At 41.6% G+C, this 22,812-nt stretch overlaps 1 protein-coding gene across 1 annotated transcript in view; it reads right to left on the bottom strand.

The window, feature by feature from the left end:
- Window positions 1–22,812, bottom strand: part of PELI2 (pellino E3 ubiquitin protein ligase family member 2) — a 189,490-nt gene that overhangs the window by 122,913 nt on the left and 43,765 nt on the right. Inside the window, exon 2 of the mRNA XM_050798260.1 lies at window positions 274–403. Within this exon, the coding sequence (XP_050654217.1) occupies window positions 274–403 (130 nt within the window). The remainder of the gene's footprint in view (window positions 1–273; window positions 404–22,812) is intronic.

The raw sequence follows: 22,812 nt of genomic DNA on the forward strand, positions 1-22,812 counted from the left end.
TGCAATGTCTTGAGACATTTATGGTGGTTAACAACTGTGGGGAGCAAGAATGGGTGGGGTGCTACTGGCATTTAGCAGGTCAAGGACAGGGAAGCTGCTAAACACCCTACAATGCACGGCCCAGCCCCTCACAATAAAGCATTATCCAGCCTCAAATGGTCTGAGAGACTGTCCTACATGAAAACAAGACTAAAGGAAAGAGAGTGACAGACAAGAAGTATCTGTGAGTCACTGTTTGCCAGCACCCTCCCAACTTTTGGCAGACCCACCTACCTTAGATGCCTGGGGCGTGGATATCACATGGACTGTGCTGGGTTTGACACCATTTGCCTTGGGCCGCTTGTAGAGGGCAAATCTGCTTTTCCTCCGTCCTCTATCTCCATTGGGTAAAGCACCATTGTACCTAGAAACAGGGAGGAAAGAGTTCATCTATCTGCAGATTTTTCAAGTTTTAAACACAAAAGTTAGAGGTACTGAATAAGGGAAAAGACAGGAATGGTCATAAAATAATTGCCCACTAAACACTCCACAAAAGGAAAGGGTTGTAACACAGACTTCAGCTGTAATGAAATTCAAATCACTTCTAGGAACTTAATTTAAGAGTGATGTACAAGTAATTATAGGTTTCCTATTTTATAAAGTCAGACTCTTCAAATCTTTTTGGAAAGTGGCAGAGTATAAATAAGGAAATGAGTATTCTGCAGAGGCCATATTAGGGCTGGCTCAATTCAACTAGCACCATTCTAATAGACCCCAGAGATACACTTGAGAATATTTTTAAATGAACTAGTTAGAAAATAGCATACTAATTAAACCTCATCTCTCACTTTCAAACCACGTTAATGTTGTCTGCAGGATCTTTATTTGTAAGACAACGAATTTAGTTACTTGCTTTCTTAAAAGTTCTGAATCCTCCACATTCACTCCCATTTCTGTTTGAACCCTACGCTGACAGATTAGCAAAAAAATAGCTTGCAGAAATTAAACATATTTTTGTTAGCAAAAATTAGCTTGCAAAAATATACACACGAGTTTTAGTCCACAAACTGTCAAATAACTTAGAAGTCATCTGGAAAACATATAATGTCCTTAAGCAGGTTTCCTGTGTTTAGCTAATACTAGTGCTTAAAAGAAATGCAGGATCACAGTTAGCATTTCAATTTTTAGTTGTATTTTCTAACTCTGTATTAATCAACCCCTGTATGTTCTTACTGACGGCCCGTATTGCTACATTAACACAACTACTCTCTGCTTCCACCTTGGTGGAAGCTCTTTTCAAGAAAAAAACTAAAAGAAGGAACATTTAAAATTTACACAGATTTATATGACAGATCCAAGGCTCCCCCAAAACACCAAGGTTAGGAGACAGCAGGTCTGGTGGTTTGTTCCTGTCCCACAGATTCCTGGGCCTTCTCCACGTTCCAGCTACATCCAGAAGGGAGTGGCCAGGTGGGGGAAGCAGGAACTTGTGAAGTCCACTGGGGAACAGAAATTGGAAGAAAGGGGCTTTGTGTGTTTGTTTCACCAGTCAAGTCATCACTACAGTCTGACAATGGTTTTAAATTATCACTGTAAGTTATTCCCACTGTCTTTTTAATGTTTCCATTTCCAGCACAAAGGAATGTCAGCTATATAAAAATGTCTCATGAATAAAAAGATAATTTATTTCAAGTCTTATTCCTCTAGTTTTTCTCAGGCAAGATCAGAATCGTGTACAATATCTTCTTAAACGTATTTGTGATGACTACTATAAAGTATCCATAAGTCAACAACCATTACAAATCTGCTTTGTTTTAATATATTTCCATGTCACTCAAATCAACGTGAACATTCTATATTAAAGGAAGCATATGTGAACCAATTAAAGCCAGGACTATAAACAACTCAAAGGAACATTTTCACTACTGTGGCCTACACACAATTAGTACAAGATCTGGCAAGGCTTGCTACGCCCTTCACTTCTACCCAGCTCTGTGTGTATAGCAGGTGCATTTGACAGCAGTGATGTGATTCAGAATGACCCTGTATGGTAGATGCACCTGAATGTGTGTTCAGAGTTCCAAGCTACAGTATCCAAGAGTGGCCAACCCAGAGAGTCATTCCTTACCTATGAGGAACATCTGAGTGCCCACCCAGTCCCATGGAACGCAGGCTCTCCAGGATATCAAGGCCCTTTGCTTTGGTTAAGTGAAGGTTGGCAGGTGGCAGTTGTTAGGGGGAGCATGTTAAGTGAAAATGCTAGGTTAACTGCATGCTTTTTATATGCAGTTGTGGTTCTCCTGCTCAACCCACCGCCACTGGACTCTCTCCCCTGTATGTAAGCCACCAACAAAACCCCACGTCTCATCTGCTGGCTCTGAGTCTCTTCTTTCAGCCTCTTGAATCTGGTGCCATCCCCACTGGAGTTGATAGGGGTTTGGCACAACTCTGCGCTGCATCTCTCTTGCCTCAACTATAGACTCCACGTCAATAGGCCTTAGCCTTGTAAGAGTGCAGCAGACGCTTGTTTGGCCATCTGATCACAACTATACTTCCTTCTCTGGAATCTATTCCTTAACTCCAAAAGTTGAACCCCAGCACCATGTCTGAATGAACTGGCCATGCCAACATCTTCCCCACCACTCTGGGGCTGACTGGCCAGAGGCTGACATCTGGCCCAACCTGGCCAACAACATTCTAACTTTGGAAAATACAAAATGGGGACAGAGAGATAGTCATCCATTCTCAGTTGTTGGCTAGAGCTGTAAAAAATGTAAACCCAGGAGCTGTGGGGATGTCACAAAGTGTTATATGGCTGAAAAAGCAGACAAAGTGAAGAAGGAAGCAGATGAACAGAGACAAGCAGCAAAAAGCAATGGAAAGAGGATCCTTAAGGGTTTCCACTGGCCCAGATGTACTCCAGCCCTTCTTGACAAAATTCCTTTAGCTTCAGCTAACTCAATTTTATTTCCACTAGTTACAACCCAAAAGCCACATCTAATATAAAGGGAGGCAAAAAACCAGAAGTGTCAACCTTAACACATGCAGAAACATTTTAATTTAAATTGCCTAAGCATAGAGGCACAGATATTGCAGGTTAAGCAAATAATAAGCCAGCCTACTTACAGACTGCCTACTTACTTAATACATCTAGATGAAAAATCCTATTGGAAACAATCAAAGTAGCAGTGGAAAAACCAGTGTCACCATGAGACAAGTTTCTAATTAGGTTAAGCTACATGGTCATTCATTCGATATTTATGCCAAGTACTAGAGCTACAATGATGAATATCAGCTTCCCTGCCTTCACAGAGCTCTCTGCTCAGAAGGAGAGAAAGGCACAATAACAAATATGATAAATATACATGTAACAAGATGCACTTACAGCATAAGGCACATGGGAGGATGCATTAGAGAAGGCTTCATGGTGGAAGCACTGCTTGAACTGTCAAAATCTTGGCCAGGCATGTTGGCTCATGCCTGTAATCCCAGCACTTTGGGAGGCCAAGGCAGGTAGATAGCTTGAGCCCAGGAGTTCGAGACCAGCCTGGGGAACATGTTGAAACCCCACCTCTACAAAAAATATGAAAATTAGCCTGGCGTGGTGGTATGCACCTGTAGTCACGGCTACTCGGGCGGCTGAGGTGGGAAGATCACTTGAGCCAGGAAAGTGGAGACCGCAATGAGTCAAGACCATGCCACTGCACTCCAGCCTGGGTGACAGAGCAAGACTGTCCAAAAAGAAAAAAGAGAAAAAGAAATCTAGGTAAGAAGTCTAAACGGAGAATGAAGGGGTGATATAATGTGCAAGGCAAGGAGGAATCCATAGGTCAGCACTGTGGAGAGTACGAAGTTCAAGTGGAAAGAGTAGTGGGAAAGGAGGGTAAAAGGTAGGCAGGAGCCTGATTGTAACATCCTGCTTCTATTAGTCCATTATCACACTGCTATGAAGAACTACCTGTGAAGAAAAGAGGTTTAATTGACTCACAGTTCCACAGGCTTAACAGGACGCTCGACTGGGAAGCCTCAGGAAACTTACAATCACCGCAGAAGCCAAAGGAGAAACAAGCAGCCTCTTCTCATGGCAGCCAGAGAAAGAAAGCTCGAGAAGCGGAAAGTGCCACACAGTTTTAAACCATCAGATCTTGTGAGAACTCATTCACTATCACGAGAACGGCAAGGGGGAAATCCAACCCCCACCCCACCATCCAATCACCTCCCACCAAGCCCCTCCTCTGACACACGGGAATTAGAATTCAAGATGAGACTTGGGGGAGGACACAGAGCTAAACTCTATCACTGGTACTCCCTAAGAGTTATGGCTTTTTATCCTAAGGGGAATGGAAAGTCTGGTAAGATTTAAGCAAATGGCGAACATGATTGGAAATATAAAGTAATCACATAGGGTGGCACAGCGCAGGAGGAACTGGAAGAGATTACAGGCAAGACCAGACCAGATTAGAGGCAAGATGATCAGATAGCAGCACCACCACAGCCATGGGAAGCTATGTGCAGTGGGTTGAATGGTGGCCTTAAAAAGATACATCCAAGGCTGGGCACAGTGGCTCATGCCTGTAATCCCGGCACTTTGGGAGGCCGAGGCAGGTGGATCACTTGAGGTCAGGAGTTCGAAACCAGCCTGGCCAACATGGTGAAACCCTGTCTCTACTAAAAATACAAAAAATTAGCTGGCCATGATAGCACGTGCCTGTAATTCCAGCTATTCAACAGGTTGAGGCAGGAGAATCGCTTGAACCCAGGAGGCAGACATTGCAGTGGGCTGAGATTGTACCATTGTGCTCCAGTCTGGGCGACAGAGCAAGACTCCGTCTCTAAAAGAAAAAAAAAGATACATTCACGTCACCTGTGAATATGGCTTTTTGGAAAAAGGGTGTTTGCAGATGTAATTAAGTCCAGAATCTCAAGATGAGATCATACTCGATTACTGACAGGTCCTAAGTCCCATGGCAAGTGATTTTGTAAGAGATACAAAGGGATAGAGAGGAGATGACCATGGGATGGAGGCAGAGACTGGGGCGATGCAACCACAAGCCAAGGAACATTTGGAGCCCCAGAAGCTGGAAGAGGCAAGGAAAGATTCTCCCCTTAAGAGCCTTCAGGGGCAGCAGGGCCCTGCTGACACTTTGATTTCAGACTTCTGGCCTCTAGAACTGTAAGAGAATAAACATCTGTTGTTGTTACCAAGTTTGTGCTAATCTGTTATGGCAGCCACAGGAAACTATAAAAGCCTGAACCAAAGCAGAGATGGTGCAGATGAACTGGAGGATTAGAGAAAAATTTTAGAGTTGTTTTCAATACAAAGTGAACATCAGAATTACCTGGAAAAAACCTTACAAAAATATGAACACCTAAAACCCAAGAGATTCTGGTTCAATAAGCCTGAGATGAAGCTCCAGGTCTGCCTTTTTGCAAAGCTCCCAAGTGATACAGCCACACGTAAGAACCCTGGTTTTAAAGACAAAATTCACAGTAACTGGTAACCTGTTTGGATGCACAGGGTGAGGGATAATGGGAACATCATATAGCCTTCTGGCCTGGCCAGAGTGACAGCATTGTTAGAAATAGGAACAGGAATTACAGGGACATCGGGGGAGGCATGGAGGAGGCAACTGAAGTTAGGTCTGGAGCTCCAGAGAAATAACCCTGGGGCCTTCACCATGCAGCGGCAGTCAAAGTCATGAGAATAAATGAGGCTACTCAAGAAAAAGGTGCAGAATAAGGACGCAAGGAAGGCTGGGACAGAGCCTGGGAAATACAACTATTTAAGGAAACAGCCCCTTCTTTGTCACAGGCAGAAGGACCAGGACCAGGAGAAAGTTATATCACCAAAAAATTTCAACAGTGTTTAATCAGTTAAGAGATCAGTTAAGAGAAAGAAAATGCACAACCACGATTTGGAAAAGAATGAGTCATTGGTGATCTCACCCATCTTCAAAACAAAGCAAAAACAAGCAAATGCCTCCAACCCTAAGCTTCACTGTGAGCCTCCACTCTGATTTCCATTTTCTCCTCACAAAGCCAAGAATCTTGAAAAGTACCCACACCCATTATTCTGCTTCCAATGCCTGCTGGCTTTTCAGTCCACTATCATTCAATCTTTGCCCCCAGATCCAAAAGTACATTTGATCATTCATCATACACCCAGCACACCAACCAACCTCCCCTCCTTAAAGTCTCCCAGCCGCTCTCCTATCAAGGAATCCAGTGTGGTAGACTAAAGAGGGCTTCTTCTCCCACTAAGAGGTGGAGTTTAATTCCCCTCTCCCTAAATATGGGCTGGCTCTAGTGGCTTGCTTACCAGCAACATGCAAAGGAAGTGATGTTCTGAGACTTCCAAAGGCTAGTGTGAAAAGCCAACTACCCTGGGACCACCGTGCTGGGAAGGCCACACGGAGGCACTCTGCTTAGCAGTCCTAGCAGAGCCCATCCTTCCAGCCACCCCGCTAAGGCAGCAGACATGAGTGAAGCCATCATGGACACTCCGGACCAGCTGATAACCACCAGGTAACCTCAGCTGATACCACATGGGGCAGAACTGCCCAAACTGCTGACCCACAGAATTGCACCTTAAGTAACATGTTTTAAGCCACTAAGTTTGGGGTAGTTGGTTACACAGTAATAGATTCCTGGAACAGGGAGCCCCAAACTCTTCCCACAGTCACAGTCATCCTCTCCCTGCCAAACTTTTTCTTTTTTTTTTTTTTTTTTTGAGACGGAGTCTCCTGTCAAGCAGGCTGGAGTGCAAATGATCTTGGCTCACTACAACCTCCACTTCCCGAGTTCAAGTGATTCTCATGCCTCAGCCTCCCGAGTAACAGAGACTACAGGTGTGCACCACCATGCCCAGCTATTTTGGGTATTTTTAGTAGAGACAGGGTTTCAGCATATTGGCTAAGCTGGTTTCAAACTCCTGACCTCAGGTGATCTGCCTGCCTCAGCCTCCCAAAGTGCTGGGATTACAGGCATGAGCCACTGTGCCCAGCTGGTCCCCAGTCTATTTTAAGTGGAGCACTGTCACCTCCTCCTGAAAACTATCACCAAATCTTCCCCTGCCCATTCCTACCCCCCATCTGGCCCATCTGGAACGTGAGTTCTAAAAAAGTGAGGTCTTCTATATATCTGGCACCTGGCACAGTGTACCAGGGACACATGGTGGGCACTGAAAACCTATAAGTTGGCTGGCTGATGAGAGGACCATTATCTTAGTATGTTTTGTGCTGCTATAACAGAATATCTGAGACTCGGTAATTTATAAAGAACAGAGATTTCTTTTCTTACAGTTCTAAAGACTGGGAAGTCCAAAGTCAGAGGGCCTGCATCTGGAGAGGCCTGCTTGGCCTCCCCAGATGTTCCATCCCACGGTGGAAGGGCAAGAGGGCATGTATATGAGAGAATGCAAGCAACTGAACTCATCCTTTTATCAGGAACCCACTCCTGAGATAACAGCATTAATCCATTTATAAGGGGAGAGCCCTCATTCCCTAATCACCTCTTACAGGCCCTGCCTCTCAACACTGCTGCATTGGGGATTAAGTCTCTAACACATGAACTTTGGGGGGCACATTCAAACCACAGCACCCATCTTTTGTATAATAGAATAGAGTCCAGACATAGAGACGAAATCCTGCTTACAAAGGCAAAAAGTTACTGCCCCATGAAAGAAGGTCAGAACGTTCCCTGGGCTGGTACACTTTTCAGCCAGTAAGTTTGCAGAAATAAAATGTCGGAGTACTGCTGCCACACCTGTTTCAGCTGCTGCAACAGGGGTATTTCAATTCGAACCCATAAGAGCCTTTCAAGCTTAACTTTCTTTTTTATTCTGGAGACTTAAAAACATTTATTTAATAAATGTGTGATGAAAATTTAACTCCTCATATATGCAGAGCAAACAGCTGGTCTTTATGGTAAGGGTATTTGGGAGCTGCAAAGAATAATGAAAATTCTGTATAAGAAACTTTACCAAGTAAAAAAGCGTTTTTCTGTTTTATAGTTTAGAGTTCACATATTAATGGGAATTAATAACATTTGCTGTGTACTTACTATGTGCCAAGAAACCCTGTGAAGGAGACATTATTACTCCTAGTGGACAGATAAAAGACTCAGAATGGCTGATCACACACAAACTTACACAGTTAGGAAAGGTCAGGCAGAACCTAAAGCTACATCAGTTCTGTCTGACTCCAAGTTGCATACTCTTTCCAGTAGACAACACTGACAGTTTTCAAATTCAAGACATTTTTTGCCATACAGTGCAAAGATGGAGTCTTAAAAAGATGTCTGCCACCTACAAATGTATTTGTCAATAACAACTTTCTATGGGAAACCAGAGCAAGAAGGGGGGGTTCCAGGTGCTCCCAGTCACATTTTTGAGACGTCACAGTTTATCTTAACTAGCCTGAACTCTTAGAGCAACATCCACATGGAAGGGAAGCGATGTGTGCTCCAGAAGTGGAGGCTACATCAGCATCACAGGATCACATTCCAGAGGTGGTCAGCTCTCCATTACAGGCTGAAGGCTCTGCCTTCCTTCCAAAGCAACTGCTCTGTCACTTGCACCAACAAATCACAAGCAACTACTATAATAGAAGTAGACAGTGCACTGCAGATGAACAGGATGTGACACCAGAGACAGACAGACTCAAAGGCAGGGCACACAGTCTCTGATAAAACCCTGCAATCTGGTACCATTCTTGAGGTAGCTCACCCTAACTCACTGTATAAATGCACTATTCCAACCGTGTTTAAGTAATTGCCCATATGCCAATAAGTGCCTAACATTGGTTTTATGAAATTATAGTCCCAACCCCCTTATTATTTAACCTATCATATACGCATAGACTTCCCCTGACCCAATAAAGCCAGAAACGCAACACGTTTATTTCTCTACGCTTCAGAAATGCTGCATATAGGAGGAAGCAGAGCAAGATGGCAGAATAAAAGGCTCTACCCATTGTCCCACCTCACAAGGACATCAAGTTAACAACTATCTACACAGAAAAAAACACCTTCAAGAGAACCAAAAATCAGGTGAGCACTCATAATACCTGGTTTTAACTTCATTATCACTGAAAGAGGCTCTAGAAGAGACAGAAGAAACAGTCCTGAACCACCGACACAATCCCTTCTACACCCCACGCAGCAGCAAGCCTAGTGCTAAGAGCTTCTCTGGGAGCTGAGGAAGGAGAGTACAGTAATGGTGAGGCACTGAACTCAATGCTGTTCTGTTAGAGCAAAAGGAAAACCAGACCAAACTCAGCTGATGCCCGCCCACGGAGGGAGCATTTAAACCAGCCCTGGCCAACTGCCTATCTCGGTGGTCTGAACTTGAGTCTCCGCAAACCTCACCACCAAGAGATACAGTGCTCTGTGTCTCCATGTGAACTTGAAGGGCAGTTAAGGCCAGAAGGAATGCAACTCTTAGGTGAGTCCTAGTGATGAGCTAGGCCCAGAGACCGTGGGCTTGATGGCAGGGAGAGGAGGGACACATGACATACTTAGACACCAGCTGGAACAGCCCAGGGAGTGTTGGCATCACCCCTCCCCCAACCCCAGACTGCACAGCTTGCCGCTCCAAAAGAGACCCTTTCCTTCTGTCTGACTGAAGAGAGGAGAGGGTAGAGTGCGGAGGACTTTGTCTTGCATCTTGGATACCAGCTGAGCCACAGCAGGATAGGGCACCAGTCAGAGTCGTGAGGTCCCCATTCCAGGCCCTAACTCCCAGATGACATTTCTAGATACAACCTGAGCAAGAAGGGAATCCACTGCCTTGAAGGGAAGGACCCAGTACAGCCAGCATTCATCACCTGCTAAATGAAGAGCCCTCGAACCCTGAATAACCAGCAGTGATACCCAGGTACTACATTCTAGGACTTGACTCTTGGATGGCATTTCTGGACCTTCCCTGGACCAGAGAGGACCCCACTGCCCTGAGGGTGAGTCCCTGGCCAGGTAGCATTCACAACAAGTTGACTTAAGAGACTCTAGGCCATAAGGGAACATTGGCAGCACTCCTCACGGCCTAGGGTGGCAGTGGCTACCGGGTAAGGCTCCTCTACCTTTGGAAAGGGAAGGCAAGAACAGGAAGACTTGCATCTGCTAGTTCGAGGGCCAACTCAGCCACAATAAACTATAACACCGAGTAGACTCCTAAGGTTTTTGACTCTAGTCCCTACTTTCAGGATGGTACTTTTGGAGCCACCCAAGGCCTAGAGGACCTCACTGCTCAGAAGGGAAGGACACAAGCCTGGCTGGTTTTGCCACCTGCTGATTACAGATCCCCAGAGCCTTGAGTGAAGATAGGCAGTAGTCAGGGAATAATTACGGCAGGCCTTGGGCAAGAACCAATGCTGTGCTGGCTCCAGGTCTGACCCAGTGCAGTCACAGTGGTGGTGGCCACAGGGGTGCTTGTGTCACTCCATCCCCAGCATTAGGTGACTCAGAACAGAGAAAGAGACTCTGTATGTCTGGGAGAAAGTAAGGGAAGAGAAAAAGAGTCTCTGCCTGACAATCCAGAGAATTCTCCCGGATTTTGTTCAACACTATCAAGGCAGTATCTCCATGAGTCTCCAAGAACCACAGTGTTACTAGGCTTGAAGCGCCCCCTAAAGTCGATATAGTTTAGATCACAACACCTAAGTCCTTTCAAATATCCAGCAAGCCATCCCAAAAAGGAGGGCCACAAATAAGCCCAGAAAGTGAAGACTACAATAAGTACCTAACTTTTGAATGCCCAGACACTGAAGAACATCTACTAGCATCAACACCATCCAGGAAAACATAACCTCACCAAATGAACTAAATAAGGCCCCAGGGACCAAACTTAGAGAAACAAATATATGTGACCTTTCACACAGAGAATTCAAAACAGCTGTTTTTGAGTAAACTCAAAGAAATTCAAGATAAAACAGAGAAGGAATTCAGAATTCTACCAGATAAATTTAACAAACAGACTGAAATAATTAAAAATCTAGCAGAAATTCTGGAGCTGAAAAAGTGCAATTGGGGGTGGAGCAAGATGGCCGCAATAGGAACAGCTCCAGTCTGCAGCTCCCAGCGCGAGCGACACAGAAGACAGGTGATTTCTGCATTATCAACTGAGGTACTGGGTTCATCTCACTGGGGAGTGCCGGACAATCGGTGCTGGTCAGCTGTTGCAGCCTGACCAGCAAGAGCTGAAGCAGGGCTAGGCATCGCCTCACCTGGGAAGCGCAAGGGGGAAGGGAATCCCTTCCCTAGCCAGGGGAACTGAGACACACAACACCTGGAAAATCGGGTAACTCCCACCCCAATACTGCGCTTTAAGCAAACGGGTACACCAGGAGATTATATCCCACACCTGGCCGGGAGGGTCCCACGCCCACGGAGCCTTCCTCATTGCTAGCACAGCAGTCTGCCATCTAACCGCAAGGCAGCAGCGAGGCTGGGGGAGGGGTGCCCGCCATTGCTGAGGCTTAAGTAGGTAAACAAAGCCCTGGGAAGATCCAACTGGGTGGAGCTCATAGCAGCTCAAGGAGGCCTGCCAGTCTCTGTAGACTCCACCTCTGGGGACAGGGCACAGCTAAACAACAACAACAACAAAAAAGCAGCAGAAACCTCTGCAGACGCAAGCAACTCTGTCTAAGACAGCTTTGAAAAGAGCAGTGGATCTCCCAACATGGAGGTTGAAATCTGAGAACGGACAGACTGCCTGCTCAAGTGGGTCCCTGACCCGAGTAGCCTAACTGGGAGACATCCTCCACTAGGGGCAGATCGACACCCCACACCTCACACGGTGGAGTACACCCCTGAGATGAAGCTTCCAAAGCAAGAATCAGACAGGTACACTCACTGTTCAGCAGTATTCTATCTTCTGCAGCCTCTGCTGCTGACACCCAGGCAAACAGGGTCTGGAGTGGACCTCAAGCAATCTCCAACAGACCTACAGCTGAGGGTCCTGACTGTCAGAAGGAAAACTAACAAACAGGAAGGACACCCACACCAAAACCCCATCAGTACGTCACCATCATCAAAGACCAGAGGCAGATAAAACCACAAAGATGGGGAAAAAGCAGGGCAGAAAAGCTGGAAATTCAAAAAACAAGAGCGCATCTCCCCCTCCAAAGGAACGCAGCTCATCGCCAGCAACGGATCAAAGCTGGACGGAGAATGACTTTGACGAGTTGAGAGAAGAAGGCTTCAGTCCATCAAACTTCTCAGAGCTAAAGGAGGAATTACGTACCCAGCGCAAAGAAACTAAAAATCTTGAAAAAAGACTGGAAGAATAGATAACCAGAATAATTAATGCAGAGAAGGCCATAAACGAACGGACAGAGATGAAAACCATGACACGAGAAATACGTGACAAATGCACAAGCTTCAGTAACCGACTCGATCAACTGGAAGAAAGAGTATCAGCGATTGAGGATCAAATGAATGAAATGAAGCGAGAAGAGAAATCTAAAGAAAAAAGAAGAAAAAGAAATGAACAAAGCCTGCAAGAAGTATGGGATTATGTAAAGAGACCAAATCTACATCTGATTGGGGTGCCTGAAAGTGAGGGGGAAAATGGAACCAAGTTGGAAAACACTCTTCAGGATATCATCCAGGAGAACTTCCCCAACCTAGTAGGGCAGGCCAACATTCAAATTCAGGAAATACAGAGAATGCCACAAAGATACTCCTTGAGAAGAGCAACTCCAAGACACATAATTGCCAGATTCACCAAAGTTGAAATGAAGGAAAAAATCTTAAGGGCAGCCAGAGAGAAAGGTCGGGTTACCCACAAAGGGAAGCCCGTCAGACTAACAGCAGATCTCTCGGCAGAAACTCTACAAGCCAGAAGAGAGTGGGGGCCAATATTCAACATTCCTAAAGAAAAGAATTTTCAACCCAGAATTTCATATCCAGCCAAACTAAGTTTCATAAGTGAAGGAGAAATAAAACCCTTTACAGATAAGCAAATGCTTAGAGATTTTGTCACCACCAGGCCCACCTTACAAGAGACCCTGAAGGAAGCACTAAACATGGAAAGGAACAACCGGTACCAGCCATTGCAAAAACATGCCAAAATGTAAAGACCATCAAGGCTAGGAAGAAAATGCATCAACTAACGAGCAAAATAACCAGTTAATATCATAATGGCAGGATCAAGTTCACACATAACAATATTAACCTTAAATGTAAATGGACTAAATGTTCCAATTAAAAGACACAAGACCCATCAGTCTGCTGTATTCAGGAGACTCATATCACATGCAGAGACATACATAGGCTCAAAATAAAGGGATGGAGGAAGATCTACCAAGCAAATGGAGAACAAAAAAAAAGCAGGGGGTGCAATAGTAGTCTCTGACAAAACAGACTTTAAACCTTCAAAGATCAAAAGAGACAAAGAAGGCCATTACATAATGGTAAAGGGATCAATTCAACTATAAGAGCTAACTATCCTAAATATATATGCACCCAATACAGGAGCACCCAGATTCATAAAGCAAGTCCTCAGAGACTTACAAAGAGACTTAAGACTCCCACACAATAATAATGGGAGACTTCAACACCCCACTGTCAACATTAGACAGATCAACGAGACAGAAAGTTAACAAGGATATCCAGGAATTGAACTCATCTCTGCAGCAAGCACCTAATAGACATCTACAGAACTCTCCAACCCAAATCAACAGAATATACATTCTTCTCAGCACCACATCGTACTTACTCCAAAATCGACCACGTAATTGGAAGTAAAGCACTCCTCAGCAAATGCAAAAGAACAGAAATTATAACAAACCATCTCTCAGACCACAGTGCAATCAAACTAGAACTCAGGACTAAGAAACTCAATCAAAACCGCTCAACTACATGGAAACTGAACAACCTGCTCCTGAATGACTACTGGGTACATAACGAATGAAGGTAAAAATAAAGATGTTCTTTGAAACCAAAGAGAACAAAGATACAACGTACCAGAATCTCTGGGACACATTTAAAGCAGTGTGTAGAGGGAAATTTATAGGACTAAATGCCCACAAGACAAAGCAGGAAAGATCTAAAATTGACACCTTAACATCACAACTAAAAGAACTAGAGAAGCAAGAGCAAACACATTCAAAAGCTAGCAGAAGGCAAGAAATAACTAAGATCAGAGCAGAACTGAGGGAGATAGAGACACAAAAAACCCTCCAAAATATCAATGAATCCAGGAGTTGGTTTTTTGAAAAGATCAACAAAATTGACAGACTGCTGGCAAGACTAATAAAGAAGAAAAGAGAGAGGAATCAAATAGATGCAATAAAAAATGATAAAGGGGATATCACCACCGACCCCACAGAAATACAAACTACCATCAGAGAATACTATAAACACCTCTATGCAAATAAACTAGAAAACCTAGAAGAAATGGATAATTTCCTGGACACTTACACTCTCCCAAGACTAAACCAGGAAGAAGTTGAATCCCTGAATAGACCAATAGCAGGCTGTGAAATTGAGGCAATAATTAATAGACTACCAACCAAAAAAAGTCCAGGACCAGATGGATTCACAGCTGAATTCTACCAGAGGAACAAGGAGGAGCTGGTACCATTCCTTCTGAAACTATTCCAATCAATAGAAAAAGAGGGAATCCTCCCTAACTCATTTTATGAGGCCAACATCATCCTGATACCAAAGCCTGGCACAGACACAACAAAAAAGAGAATTTTAGACCAATATCCCTGATGAACATCAATGCAAAAATCCTCAATAAAATACTGGCAAACCGGATCCAGCAGCACATCAAAAAGCTCATCCACCATGATCAAGTGGGCTTCATCGCTGGGATGCAAGGCTGGTTCAACATTCGCAAATCAATAAACGTAAACCAGCATATAAACAGAACCAAAGACAAAAACCACATGATTATCTCAATAGATGAAGAAAAGGCCTTTGACAAAATTCAACAGCCCTTCATGCTAAAAACGCTCAATAAATTCGGTATTGATGGAACGTATCTCAAAATAATAAGAGCTATTTATGACAAACCCACAGCCAATATCATACTGAATGGGCAAAAACTGGAAAAATTCCCTTTGAAAACTGGCACAAGACAGGGATGCCCTCTCTCACCACTCCTATTCAACATAATGTTGGAAGTTCTGGCTAGGGCAATCAGGCAGGAGAAAGAAATCAAGGGTATTCAGTTAGCAAAAGAAGAAGTCACAATGTCCCTGTTTGCTGATGACATGATTGTATATTTAGAAAACCCCATTGTCTCAGCCCAAAATCTCCTTAGGCTGATAAGCAACTTCAGCAAAGTCTCAGGATACAAAATTAATGTGCACAAATCACAAGCATTCTTATACACCAGTAACAGACAAACAGAGAGCCAAATCAGGAATGAACTTCCATTCACAATTGCTTCAAAGAGAATAAAATACCTAGGAATCCAACTTACAAGGGATGTAAAGGACCTCTTCAAGGAGAACTACAAACCACTGCTCAGTGAAATAAAAGAGGACACAAACAAATGGAAGAACATACCATGCTCATGGATAGGAAGAATCAATATCATGAAAATGGCCATACTGCCCAAGGTAATTTATAGATTCAATGCCATCCCCATCAAGCTACCAATGAGTTTCTTCACAGAATTGGAAAAAACTGCTTTAAAGTTCATATGGAACCAAAAAAGAGCCCGCATTGCCAAGACAATCCTAAGTCAAAAGAACAAAGCTGGAGGCATCATGCTACCTGACTTCAAACTATACTACAAGGCTACAGTAATCAAAACAGCATGGTACTGGTACCAAATCAGAGATATAGACCAATGGAACAGAACAGAGCCCTCGGAAATAATACCACACATCTACAGCCATCTGATCTTTGACAAACCTGACAAAAACAAGAAATGGGGAAAGGATTCCCTATTTAATAAATGGTGCTAGGAAAATTAGCTAGCCATAAGTAGAAAGCTGCAACTGGATCTTTCCTTACTCCTTATATGAAAATTAATTCAAGATGGATTAGAGACTTAAATGTTAGACCTAATACCATAAAAACCCTAGAAGAAAACCTAGGTAATACCATTCAGGCCATAGGCATGGACAAGGACTTCATGTCTAAAACACCAAAAGCAATGGCAACAAAAGCCAAACTTGACAAACGGGATCTAATTCAACTAAAGAGCTTCTGCACAGCAAAAGAAACTACCATCAGAGTGAACAGGCAACCTACAGAATGGGAGAAAATGTTTGCAATCTACTCATCTGACAAAGGGCTAATATCCAGAACCTACAAAGAACTCAAACAAATTTACAAGAAGAAAACAAACAACCCCTTCAAAAAGTGGGCAAAGGATATGAACAGAAGAAGTTCTCAAAAGAAGACATGCATACAGCCAACAGACACATGAAAAATGTTCGTCATCACCGGCCATCAGAGAAATGCAAATCAAAACCACAATGAGATACCATCTCATACCAGTTAGAATGGCAATCATTAAAAAGTCAGGAAACAACAGGTGCTGGAGAGGATGTAGAGAAATAGGAACACTTTTACACTGTTGGTGGGATTGTAAACTATTTCAACCCTTATGGAAAACAGTATGGCGATTCCTCAAGGATCTAGCACTAGAAGTACCATATGACCCAGCCATCCCATTACTGGGTATATACCCAAAGGATTATAAATCATGCTGCTATAAAGACACATGCACACATATGTTCATTGCAGCCCTATTCACAATAGCAAAGACTTGGAATCAACCCAAATGTCCATCAGTGACAGACTGGATTAAGAAAATATGGTATATATACACCATGGAATACTATGCAGCCATAAAAAAGGATGAGTTTGTGTCCTTTGTAGGGACATGGATGCAGCTGGAAACCATCATTCTCAGCAAACTATTGCAAGAACAGAAAACCAAACACTGCATGTTCTCACTCACAGGTGGGAACTGAACAATGAGATCACTTGGACTCGGGAAGGGGAACATCACACACCGGGGCCTATCACGGGGAGGGGACAGGGGGGATGGATTGCATTGGGAGTTATACCTGATGTAAATGACGAGTTGATGGGTGCTGACGAGTTGAAGGGTGCAGCACACCAACATGGCACAAGTATATATGTGTAACAAACCTGCATGTTATGCACATGTACCCTAGAACTTAAAGTATAATAATAAAAAAAAAAGTGCAATTGGTGTACTGAAGAATGCATGAGAGTCCTTTTATAGCAATATGCATCAAGCAGAAGAATTTGTTAGCCTGAAGACAGGCTATTTGAATATATACAATCAGAGGAGACAAAAGAAAAAAGAATAAAGAACAAAAAAGCATGCCTACAAGATCTTGGAAACAGCCTCAAAGTGGCACATATAAGAATTACTGGTCAAGAGAAGGTAGAGAGAGAGATGGGAATAGAAAATTTATACACAGGAATAACAACAGAGTACTTCCCAAATCTAAAGAAAGATATCAATATCCAACTACAAGAAGATTATAGAACACTAAGCAGATTTAACACAAAGAAGAATACCTCAAGGTATTTAATAATTAAACTCCCAAAGGTCAAAAACAAAGAAAGGATCCTTGGCCGGGCACTGTGGCTCACGCCTGTAATCCCAGCACTTTGGGAGACCTAGGTGGGCAGATCACGAGGTCAGGAGATCGAGACCCTCCTGGCTAACATAGTGAAACCCTGTCTCTACTAAAAACACGCACAAAACAATAGCCAGTCGTGGTGGTGGGCACCTGTAGTCTCAGCTACTCAGGAGGTTGAGGCAGGAGAATGGTGTGAACCTGGGAGGCGGAGCTTGCAAAGCTGAGATCACACCACTGCACTCCATCCTGGATGACAGAGACAGACTCCGTCTCAAAAAAAAAAATAAAGAAAGGAACAAATCACATACAATGGAACTCCAATATGTCTGGCAGCAGACTTTTCAGTGGAAACCTTAGAGGCCAGGAGAGTGGCATGACAGAGTTAAAGTGCTGAAGAAAAAACTTTCACCCTAGAATAGTATATTTAGAAAAAAAATCCTTCAAACATGAAGAAGAAAGACTTTCCCAGACAAACAAAAGCTGAGAAATTTCATCAATACCAGACCCTTCCTACAAGAAATGCTAAATGGAGTATTTCAATCAGAAAGAAAAGGATATTAATGAGCAATAGATAATCAGCTGAAGGTACAAAACTCACAACTAATAGTAAATACACAGAAAAACACAGAATATTATAACACTGTAACTATGGTGTGTAAACTACTCTTATCCTAAGTAGAAAGATGAGCCAATCAAAAATATACCTATATCAATGTTTCAGGACATAGTAAAATAAGATATAAACAGAACAACAAAAAGTTAAAAAGCAGGTGGAGGGGTGGCAAAGTTAAGGGACAGCATTTTTCTTAGTTTTCTTTTTGTTTGTTTATGCAAATAGTGTTAAGTTGTTACTGGGTTAAAATAAGGGGTTATAAGATAGTATCTGCAAGCCTCATGTTATCCTCAAATCAAAAAAACATACAGTGGATACACAAAAAGCAAGAAACTAAGTCATATCACCAGAGAAAATTACCTTTGCTAGAGGAAGACAAGAAGAAAAGGAAGAGAAGACCATGTAACAACCAGAAAATAAATAACAAAATGGCAGAAACCCTTATTAATAATGAGAGTTCAGTCTATTTACATTTAATGTAAAGACCCATTAATTTGACCCACTGATCTGTGACCTACAAGAAACACCTACAAAGACACATATGGACTGAAAATAAAGGGATGGAAAAAGATATTCCAGCCAACAGAAACCAAAAAAGAGCAGGAGTCGCTATACTTATATCAGATAAAATTGATTTCAAGAAAAAAACTATAAGAAGAGACAAAGACAGTCACTATATAATGATGAAGGGGCCAATTCAGCCCCTTTAAATAGAGAGATAAGCCCTAATACAACAATAACTGGAGACTTCACACCCCACTTTCAACACTGAACAGATCTTCCAAACAGAAGATCAGCAAAGAAACCCTGCACTTCCTCTGCACTATGGAAAAAAATGAATCTAATAGGTATTTACAAAATATTTCATCCAAGAGCTGCAGAATACACATTCTTTTCCTCAGCACATGGATCTTCTCAAGGATAGACCACATTATATGGTCTGTCCAAGGTCATATGTGTTAGGTCACATAGGAGCTTCAAGACAGAGTATTTGAAAACAAGCGTTAAGCAAGTCTTAAAACGTTCAAAAAATGTGAAATATCAAGCATCTTATCTGATCACAATGGAATAAAACCAGAAATTAATAACAGGAGAAATTTTGGAAACTATACGAATACATGTAAATTAAACAATATGCTATTGAATGACCAGTGTGGGTCAATGAAAAACTTAAGAAAGAAACTGAAAAATATCTTGAAACAAATGATGGAAACACAACATATCAAAACCTATCAGATACAGCTCAAGTAGTACAACAGGGAAGCTTACAGCTGTTAAGGGCCCACATCAAAAGAGAAAAAACTTCAAATGAACAATCTAATGATGTATCTTAAAAGGACTAGAAAAGCAAGAGCAAACCAAACCCAAAATTAGTAGAAGAAATAATAAAGATCAGAGCAGAAATTTAAATGAAAGAAACAATACAAAAGATCAATAAAACAAAAAGTCGGTTTTTTGAAAAAAAACCAACAAAACTGACAAACCTTTAGCCACACTAAGAAAAAAGAGACAAGACTGAAATAAATAAAACCAGAAATGAAAAAGAAGACATTACAACTGATACTACTGCAGAAATCCAAAGGATCATTAGTGGCTTCTATGAGCAACTATATGCCAATAAGTTAGAAAATCTAGAAGAAATGGAAAAATTCCTAGATACAACATACAAAGATTGAACCAGGAAGAAATCCAAAACCTGAACAGACCAATAACAAATATGATCAAAGCTGTAGTAAGAAGTCTCCCAGTAAAGAAAAGCCCGGAACCTGGTGACTTCACTGCTGAATTCTACTAAGCATTTAAAGAAGATCTAATACCAATCCTACTCAAATTATTCCGAAAAATAGAGGAAGGAATACTTTCCAAACTTACTCTATGAGGCAAGTATTACCCTGATACCAAAACCACATTAAGATACATCAAAAAAAGAAAACTACAGGCCAATATCTCTGGTGAATAATGATGCAAAAATCCATAATGAAATACTAGCAAACCTAATTCAACAATACATTAGAAAGATTATTCATCATGACAAAGTGGGATTTATTCCTGAGATGCAAGGATGCTTCAACATATGCAAATCAATCAGTGTGATACATTGTATCAACACAATGAAGGATAAATTTGATTTTTACTTCAACTGATGCTTAAAAAGCATTTGAGAAAATTCAACATCCCTTCGTGATTCATCATGACAAAGTGGGATTTATTCCTGGGATGCAAGGATGCTTCAACATATGCAAATCAATCAGTGCGATACATTGTATCAACACAATGAAGGATAAATTTGATTTTTACTTCAACTGATGCTTAAAAAGCATTTGAGAAAATTCAACATCCCTTCGTGATAAAAGCAATAGAAGGAACATACTTCAACATAATAAGAGCCATATATGACAGACCCACAGCTAGTATCATACTGAATGGGGAAGCTGAAAGCGTTTCCTCTAAGACCTGGAACACAACAAGGATGCCCACTGTCACCACCATTACACAACATAGTACAGGAGGTCCTAGCTAGAGTAATCAGATAAGATATAAAGGGCATCCAACCCGGAAAGTAAGAAGTCAAATTATCCTTGTTTGCAGATAATATAATCTTATATTTAGAAAGATGTAAAGACTCCAAAAAGCTATTAGAATTGATCAACAAATTCAGTAAAGTTGCAGAATACAAAACCAACATACAAAAGTCAGTAGCATTTCTATGTGCCAATACTGAACAACATGAAAGAGAAATTTTAAAATTAATCCCATTTACAATAGCCATATATAAAATTAAATACCTAGGAATTAACCAGTGAAGTGAAAGATCTCTATAATGAAAACTACGTAACACTGAAGGGGACACCAAAAAAATGAAAAGACATCCCATGTTCATGGATTGGAAAAATAAATATTATTAAAATGTCCATACTACCCAAAGCAATCTACAGATTTAATGAAATCCCTATCAAAATACCAGTAACATCCTACACAGAAATAGAAAAAAAAAAAAAATCCGAAAAAGTATACAGAGCAACAAAAGACCCAGAATAGCCAAAGCTGTCCTAAGTAAAAAGAATGAAATTGGAGGAATCACATTACCTGACTTAAAATTACACTACAGAGCTACACTAACCAAAACAGCATGATACTGGTATAAAAATAGACACATAGACCAATGGAACAGAATAGAGAACCCAGAAACAAATCCACACACCTACAATAAACTCATTTTTGACAAATGTGCTAAGAACATACCATGGGAAAAAGTCTCTTCAATAAATGGTGCTGGGAAAACTGGATATCCATATGCAGAAGAATGAAACTAGATCACTATCTCTCACCATATACAAAAATCAAATCAAAATGCGTTAAAGACTTAAATCTAAGACCTCAAACTATGAAATTACTACAAGCAAACACTTGGGAAAATCTTTGGGACACTGGCCTAGTGAAATATTTCCTGAATAATATCCCACAAGCACAGGCTACCAAAGCAAAAATGGACAACCATTTGTCACACCAAGTTAAAAAGTTTCTGCACAGCAAAGGATATAATCAATAAAGAGAAAACCCACAGAATGTGACGAAATATTTTAAAACTACTCATTTGACAAGGGATTAATAACCAGAATATATAAGGAGCTCAAACAACTCTACAGAAAATATAATAATCCAATCAAAACATGGGCTAAAGATTTAAATAGACATTTCTCAAAGAAAGACATACAAATGACAAACAGGTGCTCAACATAACTGATCATCAGAGATATGCAAATAAAAACTACAATGAGATATCATCTCATTCCAGTTCAAAAGGCTTTTATCCAAAAGACAGGCAATAATAAATGCTGGCAAGGACATGGAGAAAAGGGAACCCTTGTACACTGTTGTTGGGAATGTAAATTAGTACAACCACTATAAGAACAATGTGGAGGTTCCTCAAAAAACTAAAAATTGAGCTACCATATGACTCAGCAATCTCACTGCTAGGTATATACCAAAAAGAAAGGAAATCAGTATAACAAAGAGATATCTGCACTCCTATGTTTGTTGCAGCACTGTTTACAAGAGCTAAGATTTGGAAGCAACTTAGGTATCCATCAACAGATGAATGGATAAAGAAAATGTGGTACATATACGCAATGGATTACTATTCAGCCATAAAAGGAAGTAAGATCCAGCTATTTGCAACAACGTGGATGGAACTGGAAGCCATTATGTTAAGTGAAATGAGCCAGGCACAGAAAAACAAGTATCACATGCTCTTACTTATTTGTGGGATCTAAAAACCAAGACAACCAAACTCATGGACACAGAGAGCAGAAAGATGGTCACCAGTGGCTAGGAAGGCCGAGGGGAAGGTAGGGATGGTTAACACGTATTTAAAAAAAAAAAAATAGAAAAATGAATAAGACCTACTATTTGATAGTGTAGTAAGGTGGCTACAGTCAATAATAACTCAGTTGTACATTTTAAAATAACTTACAGAATGTCATTGGATTATGTGTAACTCAAAATAAATGCTTGAGGGGATGGATAACCCGTTCTCCATAATGTGGTTATTTCACATTGCATGCCTGTATCAAAACATCTCATGTACCCCTAAATATACATACCTACTGTGTACCCACCAAAATGTTTTTAAAAAGG

This window comes from Macaca thibetana, chromosome 7 (assembly GCF_024542745.1).
Source record: "Macaca thibetana thibetana isolate TM-01 chromosome 7, ASM2454274v1, whole genome shotgun sequence".
Lineage (NCBI taxonomy): Eukaryota > Metazoa > Chordata > Mammalia > Primates > Cercopithecidae > Macaca > Macaca thibetana.